This window comes from Glossina fuscipes, unplaced genomic scaffold (assembly GCF_014805625.2).
Source record: "Glossina fuscipes isolate IAEA_lab_2018 unplaced genomic scaffold, Yale_Gfus_2 111, whole genome shotgun sequence".
NCBI lineage: Eukaryota > Metazoa > Arthropoda > Insecta > Diptera > Glossinidae > Glossina > Glossina fuscipes.
In genome coordinates this window covers 2591645-2610637 of record NW_023998454.1, presented here as the reverse complement: position 1 = coordinate 2610637, position 18993 = coordinate 2591645, and the positions used below count along the sequence as shown (strand labels likewise).

The window sequence follows — 18993 nt, the reverse complement described above, 5'->3', positions numbered from 1 at the left end:
GGGATGGCGATTTTGACCAACCGTCACATCCCCTATCCGTAATGTCAAAAAAAAAAGAGATTTGTCATATTGTCTGTAACCGCTTACCTCCAGGCAGCTATGACACCGAAATGAACGAGTCTGTGCGATGCGCTGTTCTTTTATAGCCTGAGTCTCACTCGCTTGTCCTAATGCCAACATGCTCTATGTGTTTACATAAGTTTGAGGTAATATGCTTATGTGTATGCTTAGCTTAGGTTGGCTGTAGTCGCAACCTTAGTTACGACTCGCATGATCCTACTTGTATACAACTTAAAACCAACTTACAACTAGCTTATTACTATGTTTGTTCAAATGTCTACTCGCTAAGCACTCAGGTACCAAAACGCGTGATTCAATCACCGTTAGGTATGTGAGTGCTTGTGCACTGTGTTTACATGTTCTTTGTGTGTTTCTACATGTGTGATCGTGTCTCTGTACATTTTGTGTATGCAGTTTATGCATTGTCGTATGTTCTTATTATTTTCTTTTCCTACCTAAGTACTTGCTCCTATAAGTTTGGTATACCCTAACGGTGCTACACATTCTGCGCATTTTTACACATAGAGATTCTTGCTGAAGTTTGTTTTGCATGCATAGATTTTCTACCTAAGTTCAGTTCTTGCATGTTAAACATTTTGGGGTTTTACTTGTATTTATACTTTGAGTTTTATTTGGCCTTTGAGTTCCTAAACATTTTGAGATTCTACTAGTATTTATACTTGGAATTTTATTTAACCTTTGAGTTCTTAAACATTTTGAGATTCTACTTGTATTTATACTTGGGTTCTTACTTTCTTGGTTCTGAGCTTTTTTCCCTTTTGATTGAGTTCTTGACTCCGCTAACACATTTTGAAATTTGGATCTAAGCTTTTTGGTACGCTGGGGTTCTTAATCTGTGCTGTGGTGGGCTTCTGTGGTTTTACAGAGGCATCCTCACTATGTGCTTGTACTTTTCTCTTTACACACATGTGGTGTGTGTTTCTATGAATTAACTCACGTGGGCCTGTACAATAGGTGTTTAGACATTTTTCTCGTTACAAGGTATAGGTATTCATCGATAATTTGAAAAACAGGAGAACTCCGTGCAGTGGCGACTAAAGTATGGCAAGGCGAAGAGACGTTTCTAACCAGTTCCCAACAAAGCGTTGGCTCGGCATATTGTTTAATAGCCTTATCGAAACTTTTATCCATATACTGCTTATGAGCTTCAGAAAAAAATTCATTAAGTAAATTTGCAATTTTGGAAAATTTTTGTAGAATTTAATATTCCACAAAAGAAATTCGCTAAATAAACAAATAGCAATATATATGCGTTAAGCGCTGAATACGATTCATTTGGATTTTGCATTGCTGCAATGATGTACTGCAGAAAAAAACAGAAAAAATTTAACTAAGGTATGCTCCTATCTGTTTCTATATGGGGTTAAAACTTTTTTTTCGCTTTATGAATAGTATTCTGCTTCAAAAAATCACTTTTTAAAAACCTTTCGCTTTATTAATGCTTACGTAAACAAATTCCAGTTGTTCGGTCGGCTCTTCAATCACATATCCGATAGCCGGTTTATATTTTCGTTTTTCGGCAGGTGATGGCATCGAGCATTGTTTGATGATTATCAGTCTTTTGGGATCGCATAGACACACCAGCTGTCAAATGCGTTCTCTCATATTTGTCAAATTTCATTGTCAGCTGTCGAGACGGTATGTAATGAAGAGAAGCAGTTCGCCGAGCTGTTCCTTGGATGTTGAAGGATTTCATATAAACGAATTTAAAATACTTATATTTGCTCTTTTGTCATACATCTATTATTCAATACTATTTGCGTTTATTAAATAATGGCAACGATACTAATAAGCCGTGGACTTATTATTTTGAGAAATTACTTTACTTTCGCAATTTTTTTTTTTTTATTAATTAACAAACTTCTCTTTTGTGCAGTTTTTTTCCATTTTAAACAAATTTGAACTTTTTCTCCCATTTTTCAAAAACTATATAAAATATATGAGTAGAGTAAGCGTATGTATAATTAATTTTCTGGAATAAATAAATAAATTAAATTAATTTAAATAATGAAAATATTCACTTCAAGAATCAGATTGTAAACAAGAATCGCGAACACATGGAAAGAGCTGAAAGAGCAAACGAGTGGTACGCTAAAGGTGTCGAATTGTTAATGTCACAACCCATTGAAAATTATTCAATGCCTGCTGAATTGGCTGAACAATTAAAAAGAATCTTTTTAGGAAGTACAACGCCTGAAACCAAAATTCTAGTATTTCTAAGAATTAATGATGTGCCGTCAGATGCGTGATAAACGTATTGCTAGTAAAAGAAGTTAGCTTTAAAACCACCACGACCTAGCGGAGTACAACATTTGTTACGCAGAAAACATAAGACTGGTGCTATACATGAATTACTTTCCCGATCTATGGATGGTATTGTTCATGCGGACATTTCATTAAACGGTGATAACGCTTGTAATCTGTGTAGCGATGATTATATACATACCAGCAGAATTTGCACGCAAGACGTCTAAAGCGCAGTCATGTTCGCACCGAACTTTTAGAAACGCATAGTTTATGTGTACGGAACGAACTAATAGTTAATATTGCGTCAAATGCGTTCAGAGAATATGATTGATTGAGTCCTGGTTAGCTTTCAAGGCAAAGCGTTTTGTTCGGAAAATTACACTGTAGTGAAAACACAATCAATGGTTCTTTTGAATTGTTATTTATTACAATTCTCTTGATTTTAAACTCTTATTAATTCTTACTTATTAATTCTTGCTTATTAATTCTTTCGTTACTTTTTATTTTACTTCTTACTTTACTTCTTACGTTACCCTTGACTTAACTGAACTGTGGTCAATAACTTATATAATAAATTGTTATGCTAACTTAAGCAAAATAGTAGAGTTAAACTTGACTATTACTAAAGTTATATGTAATGTGTGTTATAGCTAGATTGCGTTATATTAACTAGGTTATAGCTAGACTTGCAGTATGTGGAAATATGTAGAACTGATCTTGTCTAGATTACAGGTACGTTTACATTACATGAAAAGCGTAAACTAAGCATAAATGATTATTAAACGGGTCGACTACGATAATGTTACACCATACCTTTTGGGAAGAATGATGTTTAGTAATAAATGGTCATTCTTGGGTTTAGTAATTATGGATTAATTCGGTTATTTCTTCTACCGTGGTCTTGTTATGAATGAATATTTTTCTTTCTTCTTATAAATACTTTTATATAAAAATTTTTGTTTGTTTTTTATATAAAAAATTTTGTTTTGCCTTACATTTAGTTTTTATTTTAAAAAAATTTTTTTTTGCTTATTTATATATTCTTTATACAGTTTTAACCTATTTTTGTGTACTATTTGATTTTTGTTTTTATTGTCCTTAATTTTAATGTTGTTGTTATCCTTAATTTCTACGGGCCTAAATACTTATTTTACCTACTCATGCCCTACTTCATTTCTTAGTAATACTAAATTACTTACTTCTAGTGGAAAATTGTTAGTTTTTTTGTCGTAATTTATTTTTTGCTTTTCTTTTTCTTTATCTAATAGTATCTAGCGCGCGCGTATGCTATGTCTAAACCATATTTAGTCTCTTTAGCGTAATCGTCTATATTGTATAGCTCAATGTTCTTATTGTGATTTGTTAGTTATGTTGCTGGCTTTGCAAACTCTAGTTCATAGTGTAACGGGTTTTCTTGGGCGGGGTATAACTCAGCCACTCCAAGGTTCGTTGCAAGAATCGTTGTTTGAAATGAAATTTACTGGACCTTCGGTACTGATGTTCATTGTCTTTATTTTGTATTGACAGAAGTGCAGCGTTGTGTAGAGGTTGGCGAGGAAAAGGAACCAGCGAGGTGACCCGACTTTGTCGCGCTTTTACCTTTCTTCTTCTTTTTCTGCACGCGTAGAGCTTTTTCTTTCGCTTTTTTTCCGATGTCGCGGAACACTACACCGGATACGTTGCCAGTGTCATAGCTGCCTTGGTTTGTCTCCGGGTGGGTATTCGTATGTAAACACAAAAAAAAGATGTCCTCGGTCCTTCAGGGATGACGACTAACAACTAGCCAGCACATCCCCTATCCGTAAAATCAGTTGTCCTGCAGAGTCCTTCAGGGATGACGACTAACAACTAGTCAGTACATCCCCTATCCGTAGAGTCAGTTGTCCTACAAAGTCCTTCAGGGATGACGACTAACAACTAGCCAGTACATCCCCTATCCGTAAAGTCAAAAAAAAGAATAGACTTGTCACATTGTCCGTACCCACTTACCTTCAGGCGGCTATGACACTAAACTGAACGATTCTGTGCGATGTGCTGCTCTTTTATAGCTGAAGTCTCGCTCGCTTGTCCTATTGCCAACATGCTCTATGTGTTGGCTGCAGTCGCAACCTTAGTTATCACTTGCATGATCCTGCTTATACATAACTTAATACCAACTTACGTGTAGCTTATTACTATGTTTGTTCAAATGTCTACTCAACAGGCACCGAGGTACCGAATCGCCTGATTCAATCACCGTTAGGTACGTGAGTGCTTGTGCCTTTGTGTTTGCATACGCTTTGCTTTGTGTGTTTCTACATGCTTGGCATGTGTGATCGTGCCTTTGTACATTTTATGTATGCAGTTTATGCATTGTCGTATGTTCTTATTTTTTTTTCCTACCTAAGTACTTACTCCTTTAAGTTTTGTATACCCTAACGGTGTTGTACAACTTTGTACTTTGCTTGAAAATTTTATCTGACCTAACAGTGCTTACGCAATATTGTATAATGCTACGCATTTTGTGTCTTGCTTGCATGTGCTTATATATTTTATGCATGGATGTTTATACATGTGTATTAGTTCCTTCTTTTTTTTTGTGTATGGCCTAGCGTTTTTAAATGCATTGTTATGGGTTTTTATACATGGGTATTCCTACATGTGTGTATGTTTTTGTGTGGCCTGATCTTTTTATATACATCGTTAAGGGTACTTGCCTATATATTTTGTACATGAGCGTTTGTACATGTGTGTGACTTTTATATGGTCTAGTCTCTTTATATACATTGTTGTGGGGTTTTGTCGTTTATATCTTTTATACAAGGGTGTGTGTTCCTATGGGTTTATTAACATAGCCATATTCGATATGTGTTTATAATTTTTCTCTTTACAATACATTTGATGCTGGAGTGTGTGTTCCTGTTTTTATTACCCCAGACAGTCGTTCACGGACAGATCGGACTGACGGGTTGTTCGCTGTGGCTAACTGTCTTAGGCGGATGGACTTGTATTTCGTAAGGAAGCAAAACGCTTCCTTACAATAGGGGCAATATTTATGTGTTGTGAAAGATGTTGTGTTGAAACAATATTGGAATTATTTTATCCAAATATCCCCGTCATTCAATTAGGCGATACATATGAGCGGATGTAATCATTTAATGCTCGGTGGTTGCGTTCCACCATGCCAAGTGTCTGATGATGATGGGTTGTTGATGTTATTTTGCCAATTTTATTATACTGACATAGATCGTTCATTAGCGCATTTTTGTATTCGGTTCCTTGACCTGTAACGAGTGTTTTCATGGGTTCGTAGTTTAGTATGAATTTTTTCGAAGATTGCCTCTCGTACGGTTTTAGCGCTTTTCTTTGCAACCGTAATTGTTACCAGATATTTGGTAAAGTCGCAGATAAGTGTTATCGCGTATTCGCTGCCTCTTTCCATCTTTGGGCCGATGGTATCAATTACAACTGTGCCAAAAGCAGTTGCTGATGTTGGTGTTAGGGTCATTCTATATGCTTTTCACAGTGAATTTTTTCTTTAAGATTTGGAGAATTGTATTTCCACCGCAGAATTTGGGGGTTCATGGATTTGTGTAAAGACAAGGCACATTTTATCGCTCGTATTTGTTTTACTGTCAAAGCGTTTAAATGAGACTTGGGTTGACATGCATCTCTTTCTGCATGGACGCCAGCAGCGTTTATGCATGTGCAATGCATAACGAAACAACATTTATTACTGGAAGATCACACCTTTTAGCGATGGCGACCAAAGAATTGCAAAAAGGCTTAGATTGCATGTCAATCGTATTAAAATTTATAAATGATTCTATGCACCAAGCGGCTATAACAGGATTTCCGTCCGATCTCACGCAGCATGGCGATTTATTATTGCAATATTGCAATGATTCTTTCCAAGTTTGGTCCGAATCGTAACGAGATATACGTTTACGATACCATATACTACAACAAACACATATGCTTTTTTGTCAAAAATCCATTTTGTTTTGTAAACGAACCCCAAACCCTGGCCACAATAAGCGCTCCTTCTGTAAACAACGGCAGTGTGAAACGCAGCGTCGTCGACATTATGAGTTAAGTAAACACGCCATGATTTTATGTTTTTTGTTGTTTTTATATATACCTACCGTTGTTAGTGTCACTAATTTGTAGATCTGAACGTTCAGAAAGTTTTCTATTTGCTCAATATATGTAAATAACGATTTTAATGCAACAAAAAATGCATAAAAAATAATTTCCAGATTTTCTTTAGAGGAAAGTAGCTTCGTGATTGTCGGAACAAATTTCGGGGAAGTCTCCCATTGACAACCATCGGTCGATGGAGACCGTAAATAGGACAAGGCAAAGAGTGGTCCCGGTCACAAAATCAGTCCTTTGGGTAAATAGGTTTCGTTCGCCTGCTGATCCTTATATGGGGTAAAGCACGCGCTTTTTTTTGTTCGTAATCGCCTATGATGTGTCTATGGAATAAATTTTAAATCCCCCATTTCTCCCGAACTAGCCAATCCATCAACAACGCGCGCGCTCCTTCTTTACAGCTTCAAATCCTTTTAAACCACCCAAGTGGGGACCGAAACTCAAAAATTTAAAGGTTCTATGTAGATAGACATAAGGATAAACACACCCAACGTTCCAAATTACGAAATTTTTTCACAACAAAAATAAGTGAAGTAAGTGAGTATTTTAAATCTTTTCAAAAAAAAAAAGACAAAAATGATTTGAACTGAAACAACAAAGTGCAAATGGCTTGAATTTTAACACATTAAAAACAATTAAGAACATAACAGACGCATTGCAAATTTTCTTGAATGGCTGGCTAGCCTGTAGGCGTACAACATTATAAACTTAACATTTACAATAATAATAATAAATAAATACAAGCCCCGTTTATACATAATGTACTGTGAGGAAACAAAGTCGTCCCTTGTTTTGGGCTCACAGGCCAAACGGGAAGTGATTCTAAGCAACTCAACACGGATATCAACATACTTTGAAAGCAATTTTAAATCTTTTTTAACCCAGTTAAAGGAAATTTCTCATTGAGGCTTTCTTTTTTAATTCTCTCAAATCAATCACTACCATTTTTTAATGAGTTTCCTCTGATACTACAAGAAAAAGTGCATTATAAGAATTGGCATTTATGGACGGTTATATTATATTATCGTTTAAAAGGTTGTAAACTCGGCTATCAATTTCATCCAGAAGAGAATGTGTGAATCTGTAGTTTTTTTGCATAAAAATAAGTTTTGTTACCCCCATGCAGAGTTCGAGAACAGAAATGATTTTACTAGTGTTTTTCATACAAATTCAACTGGCATGCTTTCTCTCCTTATATTTTACTAGTGTTTTTCATACAAATTCAATTGGCACACTTTCTCTCAATGATTTCTGATAAATTTGCGCGGAACGCTTTCTCTCAATGATTTCTTAATGAAAAGACAACCAAAAAAATTTTAAATTTGATAGTTGAAATTATTTCACCAGTTCCCAAACTTAAGAAAATACCCAATATATTTTCTTTTTTCATCTGATGAGTGTCTTCTTCGTCTCTTTGATAGTATAAAGATTGGCATCAAATATTTCCACCTTCTCCGTAGTCAATATGGAAAGGCCGGCAATTCTTTTTCCTTGTTTGTTATTATTCGTCGATTATATTCAAATATTGACTAACGATAAATAAAATTTATATGTAATGCTCCTTGCACCCAATTATTGGGAAATGATGTTTCAAATTGGGAGATGTAGAAAATTACAAAATATTAACAGATTTTCATGTATATATAAGGTTCTTTACGTCGTTCTGTTAAACGAAATAAAATTCGGATAAAAAACATAAGCAAATTAACCTAAAAAATATATGTTCTTACTTAGGTTATAAACGGCAAGTGACATTTTCAAACCTATATTCAAATATTGCATTTACATCATTTCGTAGGGGCTGACGAAATAAAGCTTCGCTTATGTTCTACGTGTAGCGCACAAATTTATGGACATAGTATATGGAAGTAATATCAGTATTTATAAATTATATTTATCTCCTATTTTATGAACAATATGAATACAAGCGAACCTCCTACGGGTGTCAATAGAGACAAGCGCTTATATCGACTTTTAAGTATTTCCGTTGGAGTTCACAAAGCTTTATAAACCTGTGTATAATACTTTGTCGGTTCGTTAATTTGTTCACATTTTCACTCAAAATTATTTCAACTACCTTGGATTTGTTTTATAGGTTTTAGGTTCATCTATGTAGTAATTGTTTGACGGTGGCTTGATATTCATAAGATCCCTTATTTTTTAATAAAGTAGTTAACTACATTTTAAAACTCTTCCTCACAGTGCTGATTTGCGAATCCATTAAAGTAGGAGGCAAATTTGAATTCAAATATTTAAAAGTTTCTATCACCGAACCTTTAAAACCCATAAAATTCGTTCTTCGCTTAGCTATGGTACACAACTGCCGGCGCAAGCTATTAAATTTACCGAACATATTAAAGGCTTCTTCAGTTTCAATATTCTAATGTTTTCGGAAACCTTTTGCAAACAGAAATCGTTATCCTTTTTCTGAGCATCCTTATCAGGGTAACTTTGAAGACCAACAATCCGCTCCAAAAACTTAATTGCATTTGTGCGCATGCCATCATCGTCATTATATATCCTATAAAGATCACATGAATTTTTGTTCCTGGAGGAAAGGTGGAAGTCATTCAAGTCAAGTTATGCATGATAATGTAAAGTTTTTTGTCACAAATCCGCTTTGCCCACCTAAAAGTAAAAAAAAATTTGCAGCTTTTATTATGATATAAATGAAGCCCCGCTTATACATGCATATATCAATAATACAAAAATGTAAATAACATTAAGAAATAATATAAAATATAACACAAATAAATAACATATATAAATAAATAAATAAAACAGCATCGCTGTTTGTGAGACGCTGTGTTATCTGCAATGGAAAAATTTTGTGATTACTGAATTTCATAGAAAATGATGAACAAGAACTTACAAGAATATTGCATTCTGATGAAGCAATGAGCAAAGGCGTATGCTTCATTTTTATTCTAAAATAAAAATAAGTACCTAAAATAAAATAAAAGTAAGTCAGGTCTTTACTTTTACTATATAAATTCCGAATGATTCGTTTGTTTTATAAGCTCAAATAGAACAAAAATGAATGAATAAATGATAAATATCGAAATATGTAACAATATATATACCTTAAAATGAAGTGACGTTTTTGTCCGAGGGCTCTCTAAAGTTCTTTCTTTCCTGTTAGTAGCATAAAGAGTATATATCCAAGCAAATTGTTGCGGTGCTGCTACAGGAACCTGCTGCCCCGAAGAAAGCAAGCCGCAATAGCACCACAGCTGTGGTGCATTGTGATCCATTCTAAACAAAAGTGTATGTTTTTAGTGGCGAAAATTCAACTCAATGCAATTCAATTAGTTTCAGCAAATCACAAGTACACAAAGAAGTTGTAAGAAGTGAGTAATTGCGAACAAATATTAAGAAAAAGGAATTAAAAAGTTTAAAAATTAGAAAATGAAATTTGAGAAACATTTACATAAAACTAAAATAAGAAAAAACTCAAAAATTTTTAAGATTATAAATTGATTTTAGGTGCATTTATTTCCATTATTCGTTAGCAGCATCGCAAAAAAACGCGCCTAGTTCGGCATTCTGGGACCAGAGGGGATGCATGCCTTTATACAGCGTACCATCCTGAATTGCCTATTTTGTGCAGTTTCTCAATGATATACAGACTGCAACACTCCAAGGTGCAGTAAACGCGAGGTTATTTTTATTATATACTTATAGTATATATTATATATATTCTCGAATTTCTTTCTCCTTATTTTTTTTTCTAATTACAATATTATATCAAATTTACTTTATTGAACCATTTCTTCACGAAGATCTCGAATTTATACGACAAAGCATAGAAGACGAGCGACTTACCGGAGTTTCACCAACAGTAGCACGTGGATGGAGCTTAAAGGTAATCTGGAAATTACCAAAAATTATTTGGTGGTTAATTTTATGGCGGACCAGCTAGCTATGGACATCGGTCTAACAATTGCCAACTTCACTAAAGTTATGGACGAGCTGTTGGAGACTTACCCTGGCATAACCATCTAGCCCACGGCACCCGGAAAAGGACTAGGTCGTCAGTGAAAATAATGAAGCTGGCGGAAAGTCTGAAGAACATCTCGTTTCAAAGTGGTCAAGCGGCTTCAGCACCGACAACGATTACTTTCTCATCAAAAACATGGGCTACACAATTGTAGTCTAGGCCGAACAAGATTTTAGGCCATTCGACCTCGAAGGGAAGGTATTCGTCGATCTCATGCTAAACCAACTATCCACCAGAGAAGATAGCTACCTGCGGCTATTCACAGGAAACGGGATCGCGCGATACATCCGTTTTTCATTTCAGTTTGACGCAACTACCATTCTACAGCTGTTACTCTCTGAAACAATGTTATTGTTATTTATCATTCTCTTGTAAATAATGCAACATTTTCAAAAATGAAGAAAAAAAAAGAAAACAAAAATACATAATAGAGAAACGGATAAAAAGTTTTTAGCTAAAAAAAAATATATATATAATTTTTTTCCCAAACTTTGATTTTTTTTTCACATATTAATCAAAATGGGTTCCACAATTTAAGTTCTACCTACGGGTTCTTTCCACAAGTTAAGCTCCACCTACGAGGAGTGTTTCTTAATTTATTTAAAAATTGAATCGAATCAATTAAGATTTGTTTAGGTTTTAAAGTTTTTTTTTTTATGTTGAACTTATGTTTGAGGAGCGATTTACTAAAAATATTTCGAAACATCGTTGGTTCTACGAAAAGTGTGTAGCCACTATCGCAGTAAGCACGCCAGAGGGAAAGCGTGGGCAGAAATGGCGAAAATTGGGCACGTTTGGTAAACAAAGCTTATATAATTATACAGTTTGGAAGGAATTATTTTGCTTCCTTACTGATAACACATCTATCCGTATAACTGTCCGCCCACAGTGCCAAATATCGCTCACGCGTAACCAAGTAAATTCTAGAAGCCGTTGGTCCAGCTATCCGATCCGCCCGTTAAGTTACACGTGGAAGTGTGGGTACCCCTCTGTCAACTGTTTCCTTAGCGTAGGTGTGGTTTAAACATGTATAAAAATATCTTATGTTTATAAACCTGTCTCAAATCTTCGCACAACATGGATATATTATACTTTATGATATTTATGGCCGCGGATATTTATGAAAAACAAATCGAAGAACAATTATTGCCTATGTTATGGAGTTGAGGAATAAATAATAAACAAATATGTAGTGCATATTTCAAACAAAATAAAATATTTCTCTGTGCCAGGCAGAATATTTCATTAATGGCTGTTTGAAAATAAACAAAAGCTCAGAGAAATTCTCCCCGCAACATTTTTATTTCTTTATGTTTCTATGGCACGTATTTCAAAAGCTTATCAACTAATTTTAGGATATCAAAGTGTTTATCTACAAATGTTCTGCAGCCGCGGAATATTATGTATTGCTGCCCTTGTGGAGATAAGACCATGAATTTTGTAATTGATGTAATTAAAGTTGGGAGGCAGTGCTATTCAGCAAACATAAACGTACCAACGTTCAACATTTAACTTTCAGCGAAGGTTACTCTCTAAGCTGCAACTGAAATCCTATATAGAAGACATTGTAAAGAACGTTCCGAGTTCATTGCAAGACAATGAATGGAAAACTTTCCTTTGCCTTTTCTATGATCTCCTTATGAGTAAATAAATTGCAATGTTTCACTTGGAAAACATAAAAAGAATTGTTTCCAGCGTGCCAGTAGCTTCTAGTCTTAAGCTTACTTTTAACTTTTTGTTATTTGATAAAAAACATGAGTGAGGCGTGCACTTCTCGTGTTGGAAAGGTCGGCTTCAGATATTTGCTCTAGCCCATCACAACTTTCCGACCGCTCACCTGTTTGCAAATGGCTTGTTCCTCTAGCGTGAAATCGTTTATACACGTTTGGCATGCTAGCTGCTCATGGTTGTAGCGCGCGATTCCGTACCCAGCGAGCAGCCGCTTCTTTATCGCTGAGGTGACCTGTATTGAGATTCTTGAAGGATACTCCCATTGCGGTCAGATTGTGCGAAATCCATTTTGTTTGTGAAGACGTGGTCGACATCCGTTCCGAAGCCGCTTGCCCACTTGCAGACCTGGAAGGTCGTCAGTTTTCCTATCAAAGTAGCAATTTCCGCTGATGACTTCGTCTTCGGTAGCGATGTAGCAGAAAAAACTGGTTATGACAGCTTTGTAGAGGGTATTAGTGTGGTGATGACAGATTTGTGGAAGGTATTAGTGTGGTTATGACAGTTTGGTGGAAGGTATTAGTGTGGTTATGATAGTTTGGTGGAAGGTATTAGTGTGCTTATGACAGGTTTGCAGAGGGTATTAGTGTGGCTATAACAGGTTTGTGGACGGTATTAGTGTCGGCAAAATTGTGTACCGTTAGCCTTGCGTCTGCCGATTAGAGGTCTGTTTTTAAATACTGCTCCAAATAGTCGCTGACTTCTTGCAATTTGCATTTGAGCTCGGTCCATGTGCTGGTGGTTATGGAGCTCCGGCGGACGACGTTCATGAACTGGATAAGTACTGCAATTAGATCACAAGTACTCTGTGCCGTTTCAACATCGTCGTCAAAGAGATTGTGGTTTATCGTCGCCTGTGGAGTCGCTGGATAAATGTCGTTGAAAAATTGGACCATAGGCGCCTTTTTTACGGTCTTATCATTAAAGAATATCCTGGTACTATTTTTCTGTATTTTACTCATGAACGCATACAGGACGAGCGGCTAATCGTACAGCACTCGTGTACGCTGTATGTGCCGTCTTTACGCTTCCTCAAGTATATTCCATTTGAAAATTTTTTTGTGGCGTTGTTGTTGACCGGCTACCTATCGCAGACGAAGGCTTTGATGACTAGACCAACATCCTCCGCAAATTAAAGATTCTCTTTTAATTTTTTACCTAGTAGTAGATGCTTCTAAATCGTCAACGGGAACCGCGGTGCACCACATTGAACGCTGTCAACAGGCTTCGCACTCCGAAGACAAGGACAGTTTGGTGTTTCTCGGACTTCGTAACGCTGCTGTTGCTATACTCGCACCCATGTACTTTGTCTTCCGCTCGATAATACGACGTCCGAATTTTTCATGGAGAGTCAGCTTCTCCCTGACTTTTTTAAGCACCTCCTTTCCCGTAATGCTATCCGCTTCATCCGCTGAATTTCCTTCTGCAAGACTTCCACTTCCGCCTTAAGGCGGTGCATTCGCTCTGTTAGAGCCGCCTGAGCCGATGTCGAGGATCCCGATGGATAAATTACTTCTAAGATGTATGGTCTCAAGTTAGCGCGGTCTTTACCTCTATCGTATTCTCTACATGTGGCATCTCCCTCAATTCTTCTACCCCCTCTATCCTATCTTGCACCATCAGTTCTTCGGCAGTGTCGATGTTATGTATTGTCACTGTTTGTAATGTTTGCTCCGTATTGTGCCCGTGTACTATTATTTCGATCTTTATAATCTGCACCACGCGCATCAGTCCGAGCTCGTCGACAAACCACCTATACGTCCAGAGTGATGTGCGAATGCTGCTCTATCTATTGTATGTATACCTAAGTGCGCCCATCTTCTGCCTAACTGTGTCTGCGTAAACTACCTGGCTAATTTGCAAGCTAAGTTCATCAGCTATGTCGTCCCACACTTTCGTTGCATTCCCTTTTCTATACCCTTCCTTATCCCACAACACGGTGTATTTTTTCAACATTTGTGAAAAAATAACACCAGGTGTATGTGCCACAACTTAACAAGTATAATAATAATATACTAATAAAATATACTAATATATAGTTATAATACATAATATGATATAAATAAAATATATATTGTGAGGACCCCAAGTCGTCCCTCGTTTTGGCCTCACGGATCCTCCGTCTCTGGTGGGGTAGAGAGAGTACTAGTTTAAGTTAAAGAGTAAGTTAGCATAAGAATAGGATAGGAATAGAATAAGAATAGGGTTAGGATATAGAATAAGAATAGGTTAACACTAGGGTAGAGTAGAATAAGAATAATTTAGGGAGTCTAAGTTTGACCGTCGTCGTGGATAGTCTTGCTTCAGCATCGTTGAGAGCGAGTCATAATAGTAATAATAAAATTGAAATATCAAATTCAACAATAAAGGTCCATGTAAAAAATAAATTTTCTTGTGTTTTTCTGGGCCGCTGAGCTGCCCAGAATTTGAATTTGAAGTTTTTTTACAATACTTTGAAGGAAACACAACGTTTTCTTGCTAATTTTTAACAAATAATCACTCCGCTATTCTGTATACTATACACATATATACACATCTATATATATATATATATTTTTTTTTTTTTTTTTGTGAGGTGGAAGACCATCAAAAGGCGCCCATTAGGGCAGTGCGAGACTTTAACCCGCTAAAAACCACCTCTCCTATTCCCTACCCTGTGGCACGACCGTTTAGGTATACCTTCACAGGGAGGGTAGCCGTTTAGGCACTACTTAAAACCCTACGATGACGCTCTTCGTGTCTTTGTTTACGCATAATGTTTGCGGCGAACATTTCTACCGCCTTCCATATTTTGAGGTCATGCAACATATTTGTCACAAGATTGTCGGGGAGAGGTAACACTCCAATTTCCGTCTGTAGTCTCTGTCGTTCGTTATAGTATTTCGCACAGACGAAGAAAACATGTTCAGCGTCTTCGATGCACTTACAAAAATTGCTTAATGGGGGGGTATTTTATATCTATTCAGATAGGACCAAAAGCCGTGGCCGCTAAATACCTGGGTCAAATAAAAGTCGCCCTGACCATGTTGCCTATTCACCCAGGGCCGTAAGTCTGGTATGAGTCGATGCGTCTATCTACCTTTACCCGCTCTGCTCCAGCGCTTCTGCCACTCTTCCAACAGACGCTGTTTTACTCGATGCTTAGCCGCTTCAGCTGGCAGTCTGTGAAATTCGGCTATATACAGACCTTCTTTACCACGCAGATCGATTGGCATCATACCAGCGATAACCAGGGCCGCTTCGTCCGACACCGTCCGATATCCGGCGCACACCCTTAGAGCGCATAGCCTGCATGCTGCTTGTATGTTTCTCGTGTATGACGGGATAGCGAAAGCCTTGTTCCACACAGAAGAGCCGTACATTATTATCGCCGTTACCACATCTGCGATCAGCTTCCTACGGTCTTGCCTAGGGCCACGCAAGTTTGGCAGTAAGCGCGTCAACGACTTTGCTACCTTCGCTGCCTTTTCGCCTGTGTATTTCAGATGACGTTTAAACGAGAGTCTGCGGTCTATCATCACTCCTAGGTATTTCATTGTTTCTTGAGATGGTATTCTCGTATCTCCGACTTGAATAGTCACTTTCTCAATTTTCTTCCAAGAAGAGATTAATACCGCTTCTATTTTCTCTTCCGCCAGCTCTAAATCCACTGACCGCAGCCACCTCTTGATCATGTCGGTGGTTTTATTCGCAGTAGTGGTAATTCCCTCTAGAGTTTTCGCCACGATAGTTATCGCTATGTCGTCTGCAAAACCCACGATGGATGCTTCTTCTGGGAGAGGTAATCCCAGGATATCGTCCTACATTACGTTCTACAGCGTAGCGCCTACGACTGATCCCTGAGGTACCCCTTCAGTGATCAGCCTCTCCCTGCACCCGTTATCTGTAACATATCTCAGTTTCCTGCCGGTAAAATAACTAGCCACTATATTAATCAAATAATGTGGAATTCTTCTTTCCTGTAGGGCAGCTATGACGCAATACCAGTTTGCTGAGTTGAATCCATTTTTTATATCTAATGCTATTACTAGGCAATACTTTTTGTTGCCTTCCATCCAACGTTTACCTTTTATCGCTTCTGCTGCGGTATTTGTGACCATTTTTATTGCATCCATTGGGCTTTTCTTTTTCCTGAAGCCGATTTGGAAGTCCGACAGCCCTTTAGATCTCTCAGTGATGCTTCTAAACGAGTTCGAATAATCTTTTCGTACACCTTGCGTATCGTATCTAATAGAAAAATAGGGCGGTATGCATTTGCAACATGCGACGGCTTGTTTGGCTTTGGCAGCAACACCAACGTCTGTTGTTTCCACTTATCTGGGAAAATTTGTTCTTTCAAACAAGCGTTGAAAGTGTTCGCAAACATAGCAGGCCTTGCCAACATGGCTTGCTTAATAGCGCAATTTGGGATACCATCAGGGCCAGGCGCTTTCTTAGCTTTTATTTCTTTTGCGATGGCCGCAATCTCCTCGGGCCGGGTGAGATTTATATTGTCCCTCTCCTCCCTCAGTGGCACATACACGAACATGGCTTTCTGTGTGAACAGTGTACCAATTATCTCTTCCACAAATTAAGCACAGCTTGGTTGGTCAGAATACATCAATTTCTTCATTACCAGTTTATACGCCATCCCCCATGGATCCTCATTAATCTCATTTATCAGTTTCTGAAAACAGTTTTTTTTCTCGACCTTTGGTAGACACGCCTCGCTCTGTTACATTGAGTCCTTAGTTCGGCTATCTCGTCAGTCCACCAGTATACTGGCTCCTTGGACTTACAGAAGCAACGTCTTATCATTGAACCGTCACAGGCTTTTATAATCCGTGCTAAAACCTCCGCGGCGGCAGCCTGAGCTGAGTTTCTGGGTTCAGCTTCTTCCAAAGTAAGCTCGAAGAGTTCTTTATCTAGCGATTCTGGTTTCCACTTGGGTCCCCTGAGACGGTGTTTTACCCTGTTCGCCCGCATGCTCTGCTGTATTTCCCAGATTATTGCTGCGTGATCACTGTGTGTATATATGTTGCTAACACCACATCGTATACGCAAGGCCAATGCACTACTGGCCATGGTAATATCGATCGCGGAGACACGGCCATCTCTGTTAAAAGTGTTTTCATTACCTTCGTTTAGGATTGTCAAATCCAATGAGGCTAGGGATTCAAGCACTATTCTGCCTTTAGCATTCGTCCACTTGCTACCCCAATCAGTCGCCCAGGCATTAAAATCACCGGCGAAAATTACCGGTGTTTTTTCCCTTGCGTCGGTGCATAGCTCATCTATACGTTTTTCGAATTCCGCGTGGTTTATACTTGGCGGGAAGTAACAGCTGAAAAGGTAAACCTCTCTATATTTGACACAGACGAAGCCCTCTCCTGCTGAGATGAATGTCATGGTTGACGGATGCAAGCTGCATTGCCAAAAGGCTGCAGTTCCAGACTTGTCCTTTGCCCAACTGTTTCCGGAGCCTACCTTGTATGGCTCACTTACGGCTACTATGTCAATCGAAGCTTCTCTGACGTTCTGTTTTAGCAGCTCTTGTGCAGTACGACAATGATTTAAGTTTATATGCGTACACTTCACGGCTGTCCATTGTTGTTAGCGCCGCGTGAATTTACCGGGCAATTTCTGCCGGCCATTGGGTGGTCATGGGGCTTGCCTTGTTCCTTGCAAATCCAACAGCACGGGCTCTTATTGCAGTCTCTTGCCCGGTGCCCTTCTTCGCTGCATTTTAGACAGCACTTGCTTCTATCTGTCTTTCCTTTGCAATTTCTAGCAATGTGGCCTGTCTCGAAGCATCTAAAGAATTTAAGATCTGTGGATTTTTCTCTAATCCTGCTCACTACCCAGCCAACTTTGATTTTCCCGGCTTCAAGTAACTCTTTAGCAGTTTTTGTTGGAACCGATAGAGTTGCAGTTTGTGTGCCAGCATACGCCTTCCTGATTGAGGTGACTGCTTCCTTCTTGATATTTAGACTACTGAAGCTGGTATTTATGGCAGCTATTAAGTCATCCGCTGAGGTAACATCATCCAGGTCCTTAAATTCGGTCTTTGTCTGCGTGGTCATTAGTTTAACAATAGCCTCCTGGCCTAGCGCTTTTTCCACTAATTTCTGGTAAGCAGAGTTTACTTCCTTCGCACTTTGCTTAAACTCCAGCAGCATTTCTCCTTTCAGTGTCTTCCGTATTCTCGTCACATTTTCGCCGACTTTTTGCAGCTCCTCTTCATTTTTAACTTTTTTCAGCATATCGCTGTATGACATAATGCCCGTTTGCTTGATTACAATTACATCCTTACTTATTACATGTTCACTAATTTGATTGGCTTGACCTTTCTATTTTTTGTTTGGACCACGGTCCACTCTTCATTTCCGCATTTTGATTGCTGTGACTCCTCCTTTTTGGTATTTATCCCATCACCGGCCCGCTTACTTTTCTTCGCAGGAGTAGTATCCGTGGATCCCTCCTCTCTGAGCCTTTTCGTGGCGTTTACTCTGCCTCCTTTTTCGGTCTGGGTTGTGCCATCTCTGACCGCTTTTTTTGGCATTTTATTTTCCTAACTCTTTTGCGGCTTTTTTTATGGAGCACAGCTAGCATGTCCACCAAATCTCTCATCGGCTGATGAATGGTACGCCTAGCCGGAGCAGAAGGAGTTGGGGCCATCATTTCGATGATATATTTGTTATATAGTATATAGATATTTGTTTTATAGCATATGTGTTTGTTTTGCATGTATTGTGCCGCTTTGAGAATAAACGTATGTTCGTTCTCATTTGTTTTGCATGTATTGTGCCGCTTTGAGAATAAAC

The 18993-nt window shown here is 38.0% G+C and overlaps 1 protein-coding gene across 3 annotated transcripts; it reads right to left on the bottom strand.

Annotated features, from left to right (window-relative positions):
* Positions 1-8810: 8810 nt before the first annotated feature.
* On the bottom strand, positions 8811-10601 carry LOC119639000. 3 transcript variants are annotated; one of them, XM_038036176.1, is made up of 4 exons: positions 10450-10601; positions 10288-10332; positions 9546-9717; positions 8811-9090 (listed from the first exon to the last, which is right to left on the bottom strand). In XM_038036176.1, exons 1-4 carry the CDS (start codon positions 10461-10463, stop codon positions 9070-9072), a joined length of 252 nt encoding a protein of 83 aa, XP_037892104.1. In that variant the 5' UTR covers positions 10464-10601; the 3' UTR covers positions 8811-9069. The 3 variants fall into 3 exon arrangements, with proteins under 3 accessions (XP_037892104.1, XP_037892105.1, XP_037892103.1); XM_038036177.1 differs by having other exon boundaries at positions 8811-9010; XM_038036175.1 differs by lacking the exon at positions 8811-9090 and having other exon boundaries at positions 9245-9717.
* Positions 10602-18993: the final 8392 nt, after the last annotated feature.

Bases quoted from the DNA above. Each gene is read 5' to 3' on its own strand.
- LOC119639000 (XM_038036175.1), bottom strand. The intron at 9,718-10,287 runs GTAAGTCGCTCG...ACTTTTGTTTAG, and splicing joins CTACTGTTGGTGAAACTCCG to AATGGATCACAATGCACCAC.